The sequence below is a fragment of the Equus caballus genome, chromosome 5, assembly GCF_041296265.1.
Source record: "Equus caballus isolate H_3958 breed thoroughbred chromosome 5, TB-T2T, whole genome shotgun sequence".
Taxonomy (NCBI): Eukaryota; Metazoa; Chordata; class Mammalia; order Perissodactyla; family Equidae; genus Equus; species Equus caballus.
This window is the reverse complement of record NC_091688.1, coordinates 42,184,918-42,200,669: the sequence shown is the minus strand read 5'-3', so window position 1 is coordinate 42,200,669 and position 15,752 is coordinate 42,184,918. Positions and strand designations below refer to the sequence as shown.

At 44.3% G+C, this 15,752-nt stretch overlaps 1 protein-coding gene, 1 long non-coding RNA gene and 1 other non-coding gene across 52 annotated transcripts in view; 2 read left to right on the top strand and 1 right to left on the bottom strand.

The window, feature by feature from the left end:
* UBAP2L (ubiquitin associated protein 2 like) overlaps positions 1-14,885 on the top strand; it is a 41,458-nt gene extending 26,573 nt beyond the window's left edge. For 8 of the 50 annotated variants that reach the window (XM_070268170.1, XM_070268171.1, XM_070268173.1 and 5 more), the window contains 11 exons: positions 88-277; positions 994-1,048; positions 1,458-1,632; positions 1,967-2,039; positions 3,111-3,306; positions 3,399-3,487; positions 4,456-4,509; positions 5,139-5,220; positions 5,938-6,155; positions 6,625-6,730; positions 8,163-8,562. In XM_070268170.1, coding sequence (XP_070124271.1) covers positions 88-277; positions 994-1,048; positions 1,458-1,632; positions 1,967-2,039; positions 3,111-3,306; positions 3,399-3,487; positions 4,456-4,509; positions 5,139-5,220; positions 5,938-6,155; positions 6,625-6,730; positions 8,163-8,212 — 1,288 coding nt within the window. In that variant the 3' untranslated portion in view covers positions 8,213-8,562. Of the gene's footprint in view, positions 1-87; positions 278-993; positions 1,049-1,457; positions 1,633-1,966; positions 2,040-3,110; positions 3,307-3,398; positions 3,488-4,455; positions 4,510-5,138; positions 5,221-5,937; positions 6,156-6,624; positions 6,731-8,162; positions 8,563-11,589; positions 11,658-12,612; positions 12,811-13,226; positions 13,278-14,103; positions 14,740-14,772 lie in introns of those variants that run through there. The other 42 variants (XM_070268133.1, XM_070268134.1, XM_070268132.1 and 39 more) reach the window with 8 other exon arrangements.
* LOC111773705 (small nucleolar RNA SNORA58) lies at positions 4,906-5,041 on the top strand. The gene has a single exon (XR_002808399.1). It is a non-coding gene; the product is annotated as a small nucleolar RNA SNORA58 (small nucleolar RNA).
* On the bottom strand, positions 8,669-11,836 carry LOC138924274 (uncharacterized). Its single transcript, XR_011439178.1, has 3 exons — positions 11,391-11,836; positions 11,111-11,196; positions 8,669-8,875 (listed from the first exon to the last, which is right to left on the bottom strand). It is a non-coding gene; the product is annotated as an uncharacterized lncRNA (long non-coding RNA).
* Positions 14,886-15,752: the final 867 nt, after the last annotated feature.

Sequence of the window (15,752 nt, the reverse complement as noted above, 5' to 3'; positions counted from 1 at the left end):
AGTATCTAGTAGTAATCTCTATCATTTCCTTAGTATCAGTGGATCTTCTGTTTTGTTTCTCTGAGTTTCCTTCTCCATTCCCCACAGTGAATCTTCATCCACAATTTCATCTAACCAGAGTCAGGAGTCCGGTTATCAGAGTGGCCCAATTCAGTCGACAACCTATACCTCCCAAAATAATGCTCAGGGCCCTCTATATGAACAGAGATCCACACAGACTCGGCGGTACCCCAGCTCCATCTCTTCGTCACCCCAAAAGGACCTGACTCAGGCAAAGGTAGTGGCTTTACGAGCCCCAGGGCATTGGTTATCGGCTAGAATAGTGGGCAAAGTCCTTTAAATATTAGTGTTTCACTTCCTGATGAATAATGCTAAGACACCTCCGAAATGCTGATTGAGAAACTGAATAAAGCACATTTTTGTGGCAGATGAAGTAAAAAAAGTGCTTTTCAGCAAGCCTGGAGACTCAGAGCCAGAAAACCATTCTGTTTGTACTGAAGATTAATTCTGTCTAGTATAATCAGTTTTAAGTACCTCTTTTCTTGGAAGATTTGATTGCTAGACTTCTAGGTGCATATCAGTGGACCTCTCCTTGCTATATCTTGGCTTGGTGAGGGGGACAGCATATGCCAGAGGTGATGTGGAGTGACTGTCAGATACAGCCAGCAGAATAGATGGTTTGGCTGAACTGTCTTGCTCCCACATCCATCCTCCCCCGGGGATCACTGGATTTGGGCCATCTATTTTGGGTTTGGGATCTTTGCAGTAGTTTGGGGATGCCTTCTTTTGTCCTGGGTCACGCAGCGTTGGTATATGTTGTTTTTATTGTTGTTTTTAATTTTTGTTATTTTGTTTGGATAGTCTGCATTATGTTCATCTTTTGGTTAACTTGCAGAATTTCTCTGAAAGGTTTGTTGGTGGGAATTAAGCTGAGACAGTGCTAACCTGACCTATTCACTTGACTTTGTTTCTTATTCCTCTGTTTTGTACCAGAATGGCTTCAGTTCTGTGCAGGCCACGCAGTTACAGACCACGCAATCTGTTGAAGGTGAGTGTTCTCCAGGCTTTTTCCTCTGAGTTCTAGTGTTTTTCCTCCCCTTTTAATATTTTTGCATTTCTTAGATTGTAGTGAAAAGGGCCGTGGTTCAATGATCAAAACTTCTTGTTATAGTCTTAGCTTGGCTCTCCCTTGCTGTTTAATCTCAAACCATTCTAAGTTTCAAGTTCTCTGTCTTAAAACAGTGATAATCCCCTTGGTTCCTTTCATTGGACAAATGAGATCAGTGCTGTGAAATGCTTGGAATTTAAAAAAAGAAAAGATTCTACTTAAACACAAATGGTCCATTATTAAATAACTCACTCTTGTCTTTGGGACAGCCTAGGACTGTGGTCACCTCTTCACTTATTACAAACATTCCCTTTCCTCTGATGAGGTGAATTCCTTTCTTTATTGCCAGGTGCTACAGGCTCTGCAGTGAAATCTGACTCACCTTCCACTTCTAGCATCCCCCCTCTCAGTGAAACGGTATCTGCAGCTTCTTTACTGACGACAACCAATCAGCACTCGTCCTCCTTGGGTGGCTTGAGCCACACTGAAGAGATTCCAAATACTACCACCACACAACACAGCAGGTGATTTGGGGTGAGGGTGGAGGATGGGGTTGGTGAGTAGTAGTACCAGAGCTCTCTGGTTCTAGCTTACGCTCTCTACCTGCCAGAGATCACATGAGCTAAGTGGATGACCCAAGAGCTATGAGAAGTAAAGACAGGAGGCTTATTTTCCCTTTTCAACATCCATTCTTGCTTTAGCTGCTCACTACCCCTGGGTGGCCTTTGTGCTTACCATATGGTCTCAGATCTCCTTGGTCTCATATTCTATCTTATTTCCTTTCCTGTGTTTTTGACTGAAGCTCCACGTCAGGTAACCATAGCACTGTAGCTGACGGCAACCTCTTTTTCCTTACAGTGCGTTATCTACTCAACAGAATACCCTTTCGTCATCAACATCTTCGGGGCGCACTTCAACATCCACTCTTTTGGTAAGCATGATGCTGTAAAAGAGGAAGTGTGGTTTTCTTACGCTTATAACTATCCAACTATAAGATTCTCCCAAGAAGGGATTCTTGAAATTTTTTCATGACCTGGCAAAATGATAATTGATCTGAGGTTGCAAGAAAGGGGTAAAAGGATGTTTGAGGCCAAGAGAGGCAGAAGAATCCAGAAATATTGCAGAACTGTGGGCCAATTCTCCCAACCCTGGAAGTGACTTTCCGAATCATTATGTGACCTTTTTTTTAAACACTGAAGCTGGGTGAGGCTTTGTGTGCTATGATAAATTCTGTAAGAACATCCCTTTCTGGGAGCTGGTATAGCCATTCTCATTTCTTGGTCTGGGGTATGCTGAACATGATTCCTAAAAATAATCAGTGTGAGTCTGGGAATCCTATGAAAGTAGGGGCCAGACTAGAGCTTTTGGTCAAAGAATTGATTTCACTGTTGGGATTTATAACAACTATTTGTGGCATTAAGCTGAGATGGTAAGGAAGACAACTAACTTAAAAAGCAGCCATTTTAGGCAAAGATGTCTGCGTTGCCAGAAGCCGAGGGAAGATAATGAGGGCTTAACGTTTTCTTAGGAGCCTCTCTTTTCTCAAATATACTATTTCAGGTTTAAGTTCATTAGAACTTGTACTTCTTTCTAGCCCATGAACTGGTTTATTGTGCTGAATTAGTGAGGAACAGTGTGGGAGAGAAGGCTGTGATAGATTTTTCAGATCTAAATTATCTCTGTCTCCTTACTGGCCAATCAGTGTCGGTGTTTAGGGAATTTGTCCTCACTCACTCTGCTGCCTTTCTGAACAGGGTGATGGTGTGCAGTGGGTCTCTTGTAATCCTTGCCAGATCAATCTTGGAGAATGTCTAGCTGGAGAATATTTAGTAATTTCTTCTAACTAGTTTGGCAGAGGGCACCCTGGTACCCTGCCTCAGCCTTTTTAATTGGGAAGTTGACGTGACAGTATAATCAGCAGAGGGGATTGTTTATCTTTCCTGACCTGTTCCGCTAATCGCTATTTCCTCCTCCTCTCTTGCACTGCTCCCCCTTCTTGAAGCACACAAGCGTGGAGAGTGAGGCGAATCTCCATCCTTCCTCCAGCACTTTCTCCACCACGTCCAGCACAGTTTCTGCACCTCCCCCAGTGGTCAGTGTCTCCTCCACTCTCAATAGTGGCAGTAGCCTGGGCCTCAGCCTAGGCAGCAACTCCACCGTTACAGCCTCAACTCGAAGCTCAGTTGCTACAACTTCAGGTAGCCCTGTGCATAGAAAGTGGGCAGCATTCCTTTGGGATGAAGGAGAGAAGTAATTGGGTGACAAGATAAAAACGTACTTTCTTTTTTAGGAAAAGCTCCTCCCAACCTCCCTCCTGGGGTCCCGCCATTGTTGCCTAATCCGTATATTATGGCTCCAGGGCTGTTACATGCCTACCCGGTAAGTGACACTGAAGGGTCTTCAAAAGATGACGATGATGTGGCTATTCTTTATAGCTCTGGCTTTCATTGGAAGACTATAATTAACATACAGAATGAAGGAGTGGTTGTCGCATGTAAGCAAACAGGTTTTTAATCTTTGTGGTTTTGTAAAAAGTAACAGTTTTTAGAGAGGAAGGACTAAACTGAGGCCAGGCCCTCTGCTGTGTATTTTCTCTGTGTGAAACAAATTCTGGACCTCAGAAGCCAAAGGCCAGACAGTCCACCTGGAATCCCTTTCAGTTTCTTAAAGAATTATTTTCTCTAGTTGGATTGATCCGTTGTCTCTGAAGATCTTTCCTGGCCCTGACCTGGTCAGAGCAGAGTTCCCTGGCTCCATCTGGGATATCTGAGAATAGTAGTAGCTTTTTGCCCTGGTGTATCTTCTGTCAGCTTCATGTATTCAGTGCCTATTAAGATGAAGGGTATTTATTAAAAAAATTTTCATAAAGACACCTGTTCTTACCCTCAGAGAATCTAGATGAATATCATACAGATGAAACATCCAGTACGACTTTCCACATCTTTTAACAATAACACACTACCTTAGTACCCAGACATTAGAGAAAACAAAAGTAAAATATGAATCTTTTAAGTCATATTTGGAAGGCTTACGCAAGAGACAAAAACTAGTAGAATAGAGAGTAAAGCAGGCTATTCATGTATGACTTGTGTCTGCTCTGCTGCTACCCAGTGGCCAGCCTAGTTGAATCAGTAGTGTGTAGCTCAAGGAAAGCTTCAAGACCTTTCATGAGTTACTTAGTCTCTTTGTACTTCTTTTCTCTTAAAGAAAACTGAAGGGAATCTGTGTTTTGTTGTCCCTATTAATGAGAAAGAATGTTCTGTTGCTTTATCATGTCTCTTAGCTCCATGGTTTGCTGCCGTCATGACCAGTCCCCATTAATATTGTTACATGTTTGTATCTTTCAGCCACAAGTATATGGTTATGATGACTTGCAGATGCTTCAGACAAGATTTCCATTGGTGAGTATGTGATGTAGAGCTTAGGAAAAGAAAATGATCTTAAAATTAATGTTGGGATTATTTTAAATGTTTAATTGATAAGTCACAGACTTAGCTCTTTCCCAACCCATACTTTGATTTAAGCTATATTAGAATATAGTGGCTTGGCAAGTGGTTCTAACAGAAGGTAACTATTTTTTTTTTTATTAAATCAGAGTTGTTACATCTTTAAAGGAAACAAATTTTAACCTAATCTATAGCTTAGGGTACTCTGGAGCAGGATGTGTTCTCTGTGTTTCAAACACTTTAATTTCCAGAAAGATTTATTTTATCAGTAGTAGTAGACTATTAGGGATAAATCTAGAGGTTTGAGAATGTTATTGGTCCTAATGGACTTAATGTCCATCAGGTTCTAGTGGGCATACCCGTAGACCTTGCCTGACTATGCTCATGGCCAGGCAGGGGGGACAGTGTATGCAAGAGTAATTTGGAGTTCGTGCCGGCTCTCGCCAGCTTAATCAGTGGCTGGATAAACTGCAGTACTCCAACATTCTCCTACTTCTCACCCTGTGGAGTTACTCATGCTGAAGAATGAGTGGCATTGAGTCTCTGCTGTTTTATTTCTTTGCTTTTTTATTTCTCTCTTCTAGGATTACTACAGCATCCCATTTCCCACACCAACCACTCCGCTGACTGGGAGGGATGGTAGCCTGGCCAGCAACCCTTATTCTGGTAGGACTGGGATGGGGCTGAATAAAGGGAGATTGTGTTGGGATTGGTGGCAGAAACCTGATTAGTAGCAGAAAAGGACCCAGTTTTCACATTAAGATTTTTTAGCAAAAGTATAGAATGGACATGATGAATCAGAGTTGGTAGATTCAAAATCCTGCTAAAGATGGGCACGTAGCAACTTTGTCCTTCTCATTCCACTTTCTATTTGTCCCCCTGATTCCAGGTGTTGACTTGGTTCTCTCAGCTTTTTCCAGGAAGTACAGTGGTTGAACTGGCCTTCTTCTGCTCACCTCTCCTCCTGTACCCTACTCAGTGGCAGTATCATTGCTTTGCTAAGCCATGGGCCTTTTTTTGCCTGACTTAGCGTTGTCCTCATTGACTTGTCATTTTCTCTGACCCATCATTGTTTTTTGAGTCCAGCATGAAGTGTTTCCCCTGGAGGAGAAGGGGGAAGGGGCAGTGGTGGGGAGATGAAAGGACATGAGTGGACAGAGAAATCATCCAGGAGCTTTATTCTGGGAGCCTGTCTCTGCCATAGCATTGACTAGCACTAAGCTAAGCGTGTGCTGAGCCATGCTAAATGAAGCCGCCAAGAAATGTAATTCAAAGAATAGTGTTTGAACAGGATCTCCTGGAATCATGTGAAACCAAAAGAGGTAATTGTGTATTGGTCTTGGGGGTGAAAGATACAGGCACATTTAGCCTCTCTTGTCACAGGTGACCTCACAAAGTTCGGCCGTGGGGATGCCTCCTCCCCGGCCCCAGCCACAACCTTGGCCCAACCACAACAGAACCAGACGCAGACTCACCACACCACGCAGCAGACATTCCTGAACCCGGCGCTGCCTCCTGGCTACAGTTACACCAGCCTGCCATACTACACAGGGGTTCCGGGCCTCCCCAGCACCTTCCAGTATGGGCCTGCTGTGTTCCCTGTGAGTACCTAGGCTTGGTCTTTTCCTTATGGTGAGGAATCCTAGCCCTGGATGCTATCCTAGCTGCTTTCAAGGCTAGATGACTTTTTAATAATATATGAGGAGGAATAATTTCCACCTCTGGTCTGTTTCTGACCTGGGAGAGGGGGTGGGGCTGGAATTGGTGGTATTGGGTTAGGGATTACCTTTTCTTGGAATTAGCTAATGGAATAACGTGATATCGTACAGCTTTGCTTCTCTTAGACTGTCATTCATTCTTTGCCCCTTTCCCTTCCTCCAAACTACCATTTCTTGACTTCACTGGTAGATTTTAGAAAGCTCAGTAGGGAGCCCATTTCACTAAGCAAGCTGTCATCTGCCTACATCAGGATGGGTATCCATCTGAATGCCTGATCCCTGGAGTAGGACAGATGGGGTGAATTGTACTCTGCTGCCATTTCACTGCAGTTCTGGCCTTTTTTTTCTTCAGGTGGCTCCTACCTCTTCCAAGCAGCATGGTGTGAATGTCAGTGTGAATGCATCGGCCACCCCTTTCCAACAGCCAAGTGGATATGGGTCTCATGGATATAACACTGGTAAGCTCACCTTGACCTTGGCTGTCAGTGGTGTCTGTAGGATGTTATTAAACGAGTTTTAGAGAGGAAGACTTGGTGCTTGAGAAAATAGAGTTGGTGAGGGTGTGCTGCTGCTCCATGTATGATTGTTAACATTTGACTGACTTGAGTGTCTGTCTGAGCAGCAATAATAAAGGAGCTTGATACTATCCCATGTGTCCACTACTCCTGACAAGAATGCCCTGGGGCACGTGTTGGTTATTAGAATGTGTTGGCTGGCCTAAACTGGGTGGGAAGCAGGGCAAGGAGCCCCAAGATTTTACTCAGATGTCAATGGAGGGAAGTGTTAAGGTGTGTGGTACTGATAGTACAAAAGGGGATATATTTACTGAATAGGAGGGTTAAGTGGGTTCTTAGCTAGCTTGCCATAGTAGGTTTGGCTTAAATCTCTTTGTAGCACTATGTTTCTTATGTGGCCCCTTTTTATTCCCTAGCTAGAAGACATAAGATGTGGAGAGAAAGGAGTAAGGCATGAGTACTCAACAGAGTGAGAGTTGGGCTGGGAGAGTTGGACCTTGAGGTTTCTTAATATGTATGGCTGGTCTCTTTGCAAAAGTCCATTTGCACATCTGATGGCAGGGAGGGAAATGTAGGAATCCTCTGAATGGTACTGACCTAAAAGATACTTAGCTTCTCCCTTGCCTCCCATACCTGACACTTAACTCTCTACTTTCAGAGGACAGGGAGTAAGAAGGAGTCTTTGAATAAAACAATTCCATCTACTTTTTTCAGTGACTTGTAGATGAATATGGGGAAGAGGTTGTTGCAGTTGCTAGGGGTTGGGGTTGAGGGTTGTCCTTCAAAATTCTCAGCTCAGTTATGGTTTCATGATGGTTTGGATGGAGCTGCATGTGTTCTGCACTCTAGTGTGGGCTCCAGGTGGGTAAATTGCCCAAGGTTTTCAATAATTGGGAAACTCTGAGCTGAACACAGAGAGCAGTAGATTGGGAACTAATAGCCAGGTGGAGCTTTGAACTGTGTTGTATGACTTAGAGTGGGTGAAGATTTAAAATAAAGACATGCTGAGACACCTCATTGAGATTTAATACCTAGACTCCTTGTGGGTACCCCTCTCAACTGAGCAAGGTCCACCCTGATTGTTGGTGGGGAGGATTATAAGCTTTTTGACTTGGAGTGGTCCCATTCTGAGAATATTAGATTTAAATCTTAGCTGGACCAGTTCAAGAATTTTAAGAGATAGGTGATTGATAATATAAGAGAATGGCATACCTGATTCTGGAAATCCTAGCTTCTTACCTCCCTTAAGATTTGAGAAACCTGGTATAACAGCCCTTTGAGAACCCCCAGTTCCCAACCCCACAGAGGGCTCTTGTCATCCCATTCCTCATCAACCTCTAAATTCATTTATTTTTATGTATTTGATTCCTTTTAGGAAGAAAATATCCACCCCCTTACAAGCATTTCTGGACGGCAGAGAGCTAATTTGGCCCAAGGCTGGGGGCTATGTTTTGTGTGTGTGTATAAATTTGCACTGAAGTCTTGTTTCAGAAACCAGACCACTGAGGAGAGCCTGCTGAGCTGAGGCCATGGCCTGCGTGGCTTGGGGAAATGAGTTGGTGGATACCTTCTGGGCTTTTGAACTTGCCCTTCCCCCATTTCCCTCTCCCCCATGTCTGACCCTGTCTTACCCATTTCGAGTTCAAGCGGTGCAGCACCTCCGAAGCATCAATGCACACACCTGCTGTTGCTTTTGATTTCTGGAAGGCATGTAGTTTCAACTTGTAACAAAAATATTTGTAGTCTTCAATAAACTGTGGTATTTCTTTAGCTAACTCTGGCGTTCTTTCCGTGCATGTCTTTCTGGACACTAGGAGCCAATGTTGTGCTGTGGGTGGAGGGTGGCCTTTTCAATCAAACCCCAGCATAGTCAAAGAACTGTTAACTTTTCAGTAAGGTGATTTTATTAAGGTGGGGGAGGGGAAACAGCTTCAGTTTCCAGCCTCTTGATTGGTTGGTGAAGAATGCTATTTGTAGAAAATCCCTGCTTCTCCATGCTTATTATAGCTCTTCACTTTTCCATTTAGATGTTCCCCTTGCCTCTGACATAAGCAGAGGGGAAAGGACAAAAAATTCAGAGTGTCATGTCTGGTGAAAGGCAGAAGAGATGATGTTCAGAGCTGTTGTCAGGGAAGTATCTTCCAAGGCTTAATTCCCACATCTGGTTCCCCAAGGCCAAGTGGCTGATTGAGAGCTGATAAAGTCTTTAGTAACCAGCTAGTTGATGATGCAGGCTGTGGAAATTGTGCTAGCCTGGAACATTGTTCTTAGTCCCTCAATGGCTTTTCAGGGATTGTGGATTACTAGTCGTTTTGCACTTGTGGGTGTAGCTAAGAATGTGTGGGAGAGGTTTGATTAGACATCTCCTTGACTATGGAAATTCTTCTCCCCATTTAATCCAACTAGTACACCATCAGCCCTTTGTTTACAGGGTTGACTGTAAGATGGTGGGAATGGTGAGACAGTGAGAACACCGTCCTTTGTTAATTGGAAACCTGGGTATTCCACTTTCTTTGTATTTGTTCCCAGCCCTCTGGAAGTAATTTTATCTTGTGAGTGTGACCAACTTTCCCAGGGGCTGCCATGCTGGGAGAGATGGGTTCTTCTTTCTCCTCCCTGCTGTCTACATTGTATTAGTATGATCATCACTGCTTGGGAGTGAGGGATAGACAGGGGGTGCTGCCTGTTGGAAAGAAATGAAGAGAACTCTGTAATCTGAGGAGCTTTCTAATAACTGCTGAAGGGTAGGTAGGAAAACTAAGACCCATCATTTTTTAGGGTCTCCAGTGCTTTTACTGAGGATATCTATTATGGCTACTATACAGAATATTCTCTTTTTTCCTCCATTTCCAGTCCCTTCAACCAATATCCAAATTAAGGCTTCTGGACTCAGAAGCTACTTTTTAACTAGTCCAGCCTTTGGAAAGAAATGAGACCTGATAGGGGCACATCGGAACTAAATTCCTCTCTACCAACCAGCTTATGAATCCAGTTAGCCATTTCTCTTACCCTGTGTGGGATGACCAAGGGGTGTCAGCAAGCTGTATGAGACTTTGCAGTAAAGATCGATCAATCACTGACTCTTCTGGTTTCCCTCAAAAATATTCTATTTATATCCTGTGTATTCCACCTTATTCTAAACCCTTCCACACAAACCTTGTTAGTTTATCCTTTTCCATAAATGAACTCCTGTTCTTAAAGTTGTGCCTATTACCAGTGACTTGCCAGATGGGCACTAGGGGTTTGAAAAGGGAAGGGAAAAAAATACCCCATTGGCTCCTGTATTGTCCCCTTCTTTTACTTGAGTGCTTTTAAAGTATAAAGAGTTGATACTTTGGAGATGGGGAAATATTTTCTCATGCTTGCTTTCTGTAGTTCTGTTCTTTTTCCTAGTTGGTGTTTGCTCCTCCCTGGAACTATCTGGACTTGTGATGTGGGAGGGCTTTCCAGGTTAAGATGCCACTTCTATTGGGAAGATTCTAAAGTGGCTGTCCAAGGTGGGCTAAACTTTTGAAGGCTGCTGTTGTCCTAGGCATTGGGAGGATTTGAGTTCTAGAATTTGAAGGGGGATTGCTGTTGAATTGTGGGTGAATGGAAGATTTCTCATTTGTGATTTGGTCACTTTAGTAGAGAGTTTCTAAAGAATTCTTCCATTAGAGTGTTCCTAACAGCAGAGGAGAAGGATCCAAGGACATAGACTGAAATGCAGTTTTTCTGAAGTTTCATTTTTATCTCACTTCATGAGAAGTATTATCTTTAAAAAGCATGCTTGAAATTCCTAGTTAAATTTGAGTTGCTTTTCCTCAAATCTTTGCATAAAATTTCTCTAGTAAGATGCTGGATTATTTTACCTGATGGCTTTTTCCTATCTCCTTGACCCATTGCCCCATACTTCAGGAGGTACGGTATGTGTATTTCAGTTGAAGTACAAGTTAAAATGAAGAATTGTACTACTCTGGTTTCCTTAAAGTTGTAGTGATAGTAGGGTGTTTTTCAACAGGAAACATGCAAGTTGTTGGAGTATGAATTAGAGCTTATATCTCATGGAGAAGCTGAACTTGTAAACTAGAATGACATTTGGATTTTGTGTTCCACCTAGGCTGTAGGAGGTAGCCTACCCCCATCTACCTTCTTTACTCCCTCTCCTCCCCATGCTTAGGCTTAAATTACATAAATGGAAATTCATCTTTGTGCCAGTTCTTTAAATTCTGAGTATATAGCCTAGAAGCTCCAAGACTCTGGAGAAGCTGAACTAAGTGAGCTGAGGCTCTGAGAATTAAAGTGCTCTTGAGAGTTGAATTGGACTGGTCCTCTAGTACTTACCTTATGCTGTGGAGGGATGGATTTTGAGCCGCGAAGTGTCTCTTCATAAACAGAAAAGAGCCAGGCTACTGTCTTCAGGAGCAGGACTGAGTAGAGTTTGGGTGGATTGATTTGAAATAGACATGAAAAGTTTAATACATTCTGCTGGGCTTTAGCACAAAGGATTTTGAAAACTGTATGCTTGTGAGGTTTGGCTAAATTGTCGTCCTCCCCCCCCCCCCCCCCCCAAAAAGAAACCAAACCCTCAGCTTACTCTCTCACACATACACTCAGTACACACCTGGAAAGGGCAAGCAAACCATTAGGGAGCTTTTGTGTCATGAGCTCTTATCCCTCAGGACTGACTTGAAGCTGGAAAAACAGACCAAAATGCCCTTGCAGTGCTATAGCTAGAAAGGTGGCAGACATCACCTCCTCCCAGGGATAGGGGCCAGGCAGCTAGCTGAGCTAATCCTCCTGTCTGTTTCCTCCCCCCCCAGGTGTATCAGTCACCTCCAGTAACACGGGCGTGCCAGATATCTCGGGTTCTGTGTACTCCAAAACCCAGGTAGGTGCCTGGCTCTGGATAGAAGTGGAAAAAGACAGATGGACATAGAGGAGGTGGAGTTGCAATGATAGAAGTACAGTGAACAAGAACAACCCTAAGAGAGGTGTCAGGAAACCCATCCTACTAGAAAATGGATGGTCTCAGACTTCAGTTTCTCAAAGAAGTTTAAATTTAGCCCCCTGGAAAAAAAAAAAAAAGAGAAATGTTACAGGAAGGTGAGGTGTGGAAAATTGTTATAATAGGTTGTGTGAATTATTATGCAACTGTCCTGGCCCTTTACTTACCCACTCCCAACCTTTTGATAACTTTCCAAGAGAAGGAGTATGGAATGAAGGGAGACTAGTTCATTCCATTCTTTGTAAGTATATCTAGGGGATAACAGAGTGGGAAAGGAGACAACCCAGTCATTAAAGTGAGGCATTTGAATCATCCACAGATTTGTATTGTGTTGATCCCCCCCCCCCACCATAAATAAAAGTTTGATATAAAGGATTAGGAGTTATGGTGGAGTGTTTCAGGGCCAAGATCTTTAACACTCAAGATACCTCAGTGTTTATTCATTTCTTTTGAAATATCCAAGGAGTTCTAATTTCTATCCAACTCTAGGGGAGGGGGTGCTAAGAGTAGCCAGCAGTTTTCACAATGTTCCTATATGACATTAGATTTTACGAAGTGCTTTCATACCCATTGTCTCATTTGATCCTTACAACTGAGAGGTCAGTAGCATCCCTGTTTGATGTATGAGAAAAGTGAGGCTGAGAGACAGTAATTTTCTCAGATGACACAGCTATTAAAGGGCAGAGCTGAGACTGAGACTGGAATATCTGACTTTAGGTGCAGTGTTCCTTCCATGACACCATGCTGCTTTCTGAGGGTGGGCGAGCTTGGGCTCAGAAATTCCAAAGATTAGTTTGCTGATCCCTTTTACTTTCTCTCCTCACGTCCTTCTGGCTAGCAGTCCTTTGAGAAACAAGGTTTTCATTCCGGTACTCCTGCTGCCTCCTTCAACTTGCCTTCAGCCCTAGGAAGTGGGGGGCCCATCAATCCGGCCACAGCTGCTGCCTATCCACCTGCCCCCTTTATGCACATTCTGACCCCCCATCAGCAGCCGCACTCCCAGATCCTTCACCATCATCTGCAGCAGGACAGCCAGGTAATAGCCCTTCCCCCTCTCTCCTTTCCCTTCCTCTTCCTTCCTATCCCTTAAAACTGCCTCCCCTTTCCTTTTCTTACCCTTCCTCACCACCACCTTCACCCAGTCCTCCCCAGCGCCAGCCATGGGCACACAGCACATACCGACACAAGCGCACATAACACAAGTGGCCAGCAAAGGAGATGTCAGAGAAGGGGCCAGATTGAAACCTTTTTTGCCCAATTCCTTTTGTGCCTTTCTCCTCCACCTCCTCCCGTAGCACAGTTGTCCTCATCCCATCAGACCTGGGTCACACCTCCCCTCTTACCTCTCCCAGCCTTTCCCCTTCCCTGACATTATAGCTTTCCCTTCTAATGGTGGAGTTCTATTGTCAAAGTTTGTCCCTTTATTTTCCATATATCCTGGTTCTGCCTCAGCTACCATATTTGCAGATGATTCTCTGTTGCCAGCGCCAGCAGGAGGAGCAGGTAATGAAACTGAATGATGATATGCTTGAACCCACTCCTTTTCAGTCCCCATTTCACCTCCACAGCCTTAGGGAACTTGAAGAGAAAAGACTGCACGGTCACAAGTCGGGATACACAAACACAACACCTTGCTCAGCTCTCTGGCCTCCCATTCCTCTTTTGTCCTCCCCTCCTCAATGCCCTCTTTTTCTTTCTACCCTTCCCTAACTCTGGAAACATTTGGTTACCGGAATGGAAAGGATTCTTGGGGCAGCATCTGGAGCCTGGCACCTCAGACTGTCTCTCCTATCTTGCCTGAAATGGGCTCGCAGATGTGATGTGTGGTATGGGTGGTACCATGGGGTGGTACAAGTGACCTCTCCTCCATCATAGGTGGCTGGGGAGCTGGAATAAGGGCTTCCTTGCTCTCAAAGACAGCTTTCCAAATTGAGGCATTCATGAGAATCAATGAAAATGAAATCACCTTGTGGTCACTCATCTCTAAGAGGCCAAAATTCTCTCTAGAGAGTAGCCTTTTCTCAGAGTAGGGGAGGGTGGAGGTGGGGGGAGTGGAATTGAAAATGTGTGGAACTGATTCACTATCTTGTCTAAAGATATCTTGCCCTCTTTTCATCTTTCCCCTATGTAAAGTTTGAAAGTGCTTTCTTATCAGTGGTGCTCTAGCAGCTATATAAACCAAGTTTTCTATGGTTGAGAAGCTTCAGAGCAGTTTCTAAGGAAGGAGAATGGGAGAGCAAGATAATTTCCACATTTCCACCTAAGATATAACAAATTTGTCCTAACTACACACCTTTTTCCTCCCCATCATCCTCCCATTCCCCTGCAGACGGGCAGCGGGCAACGTAGCCAGACCAGCTCCATCCCGCAGAAGCCCCAGACCAACAAGTCTGCCTACAACAGCTACAGCTGGGGGGCCAACTGAGGCCCTGACCCTCCTCTTCTCCCGGTCCCATCTTCTGAGAGGGCTTCTCAGCCTGGCAACTATGGAAACAGCATCAAAGAGAGAAAGGAATGTGGGGGGGTTCCACTGCCCCCCACCCCCAGCGGCCCACCCCATGTCTCAGCTTCATGTCTGTCCCACTCCCATACCATCCCCACTCTGTTGTATGTATTATAGGATTTGTATTTTCTCTTTTTCTTTTTTTGTCCTTTCCTCTCCTCCTTCCCCTTGCATTCAAGATTATGAAACTTTTCTGTGGGCCCTGCCCTACCTTGTCCTCCTGTTCACCCTGGTGGTGTATGGGTGAGGTGGGGAGGGGGGACCCCCAAATATATATCAGCCCAACAGCCCTAAGTCTCCTCCTTTATTATTAGGAAACAAAACAACAACAAAAAATGGCGTCATGAATATGAACAGCGTTGTCAGATGAATTAGTTGAAGTGTTTTTTTTTTTTTGTACTGTGTCCTCAAATTTAATGGATTAATGTGTCTTGTATATATATAAAAAAAAAAAAACCTCTACCTTCAGCCTCTGCCCATTCTTACTCCATCTAGGATATCCTCAGTCTCGTCGATGACCGGCTCGGTGAATAAGTATTACTGTACCACACTGGGCCTCCTCTAGCAGGCCCTGAAGACAGTGGAATAAAATGAAATCTTCGCCCTTTAAGAACTCCTCTGACCCTAATGTACTAGTATCTTGCCCTTGAGGGGATTTCCTTCCCTTCCTCCTCAGAATTTCACAGCCTGGTGCCTGGAAAGAACCACCACAAATCTTCATTTCCTCCAGAAACCTACATCTACAGCAGATTTTAGGCAGTGAAGGGAGTGAAATAGCGGATATTGGATGGAAAGTGAGAGGATGAAGAAGGAGCTGAAAGAAATGGCTTTGTAGTATCAAAGTATAATTTAGATCTGTGGAGGCAAATGAACTGGAAAGAAGTGAGGGCAACATGCATTGTTGGCTAGCAAAACTGAAGCTTGGGACTCATTTCTCCTAGGAGTAGACTACAGTAGTTCCTGCTTCTTGAGTGCTTTCATTTCGCATAGCTATACCCAGCCTCTTGAAGAATCTAGAGCAAGGCAGGGGTTGGGATGCGGGTGGCGGGTAAGGGGTGCGGGGGGGCCGCTTTGAAAGTCAATGAGAGGAAAAGGGGGGTAGCTCCAAATTCTTTCTTCCTTCTCAACACCCTTCCCTAGATTTCCCTTGCTCTCTTACAAAGTCGTTATCCTGCTGGTTGCAGAGCCTGCCTAGAAGTGAAAGAATCCGTCATGGTTGGGACAAACTCCTTAGTTGCTGGAGAGGAAGTTAAGTCCGTGCGTCCCCGTGTCTTTATCTCCACTCAACTCTGGGGAATTCAATACTAGAAGGAGCTTGATAAAACATTTTGTCCATCCTTCTAATGTTAGATCAGTCAAGAAACAAGCAGGACCGAGGAAGGGGCGAGGTGACTTTCAGAGGGCAGTACTGGTAGTCCACGTCTGAACCAGCGGTGACGGAGTGTCTCGTACTGGTTCGCTTGTGCGCATGGGCT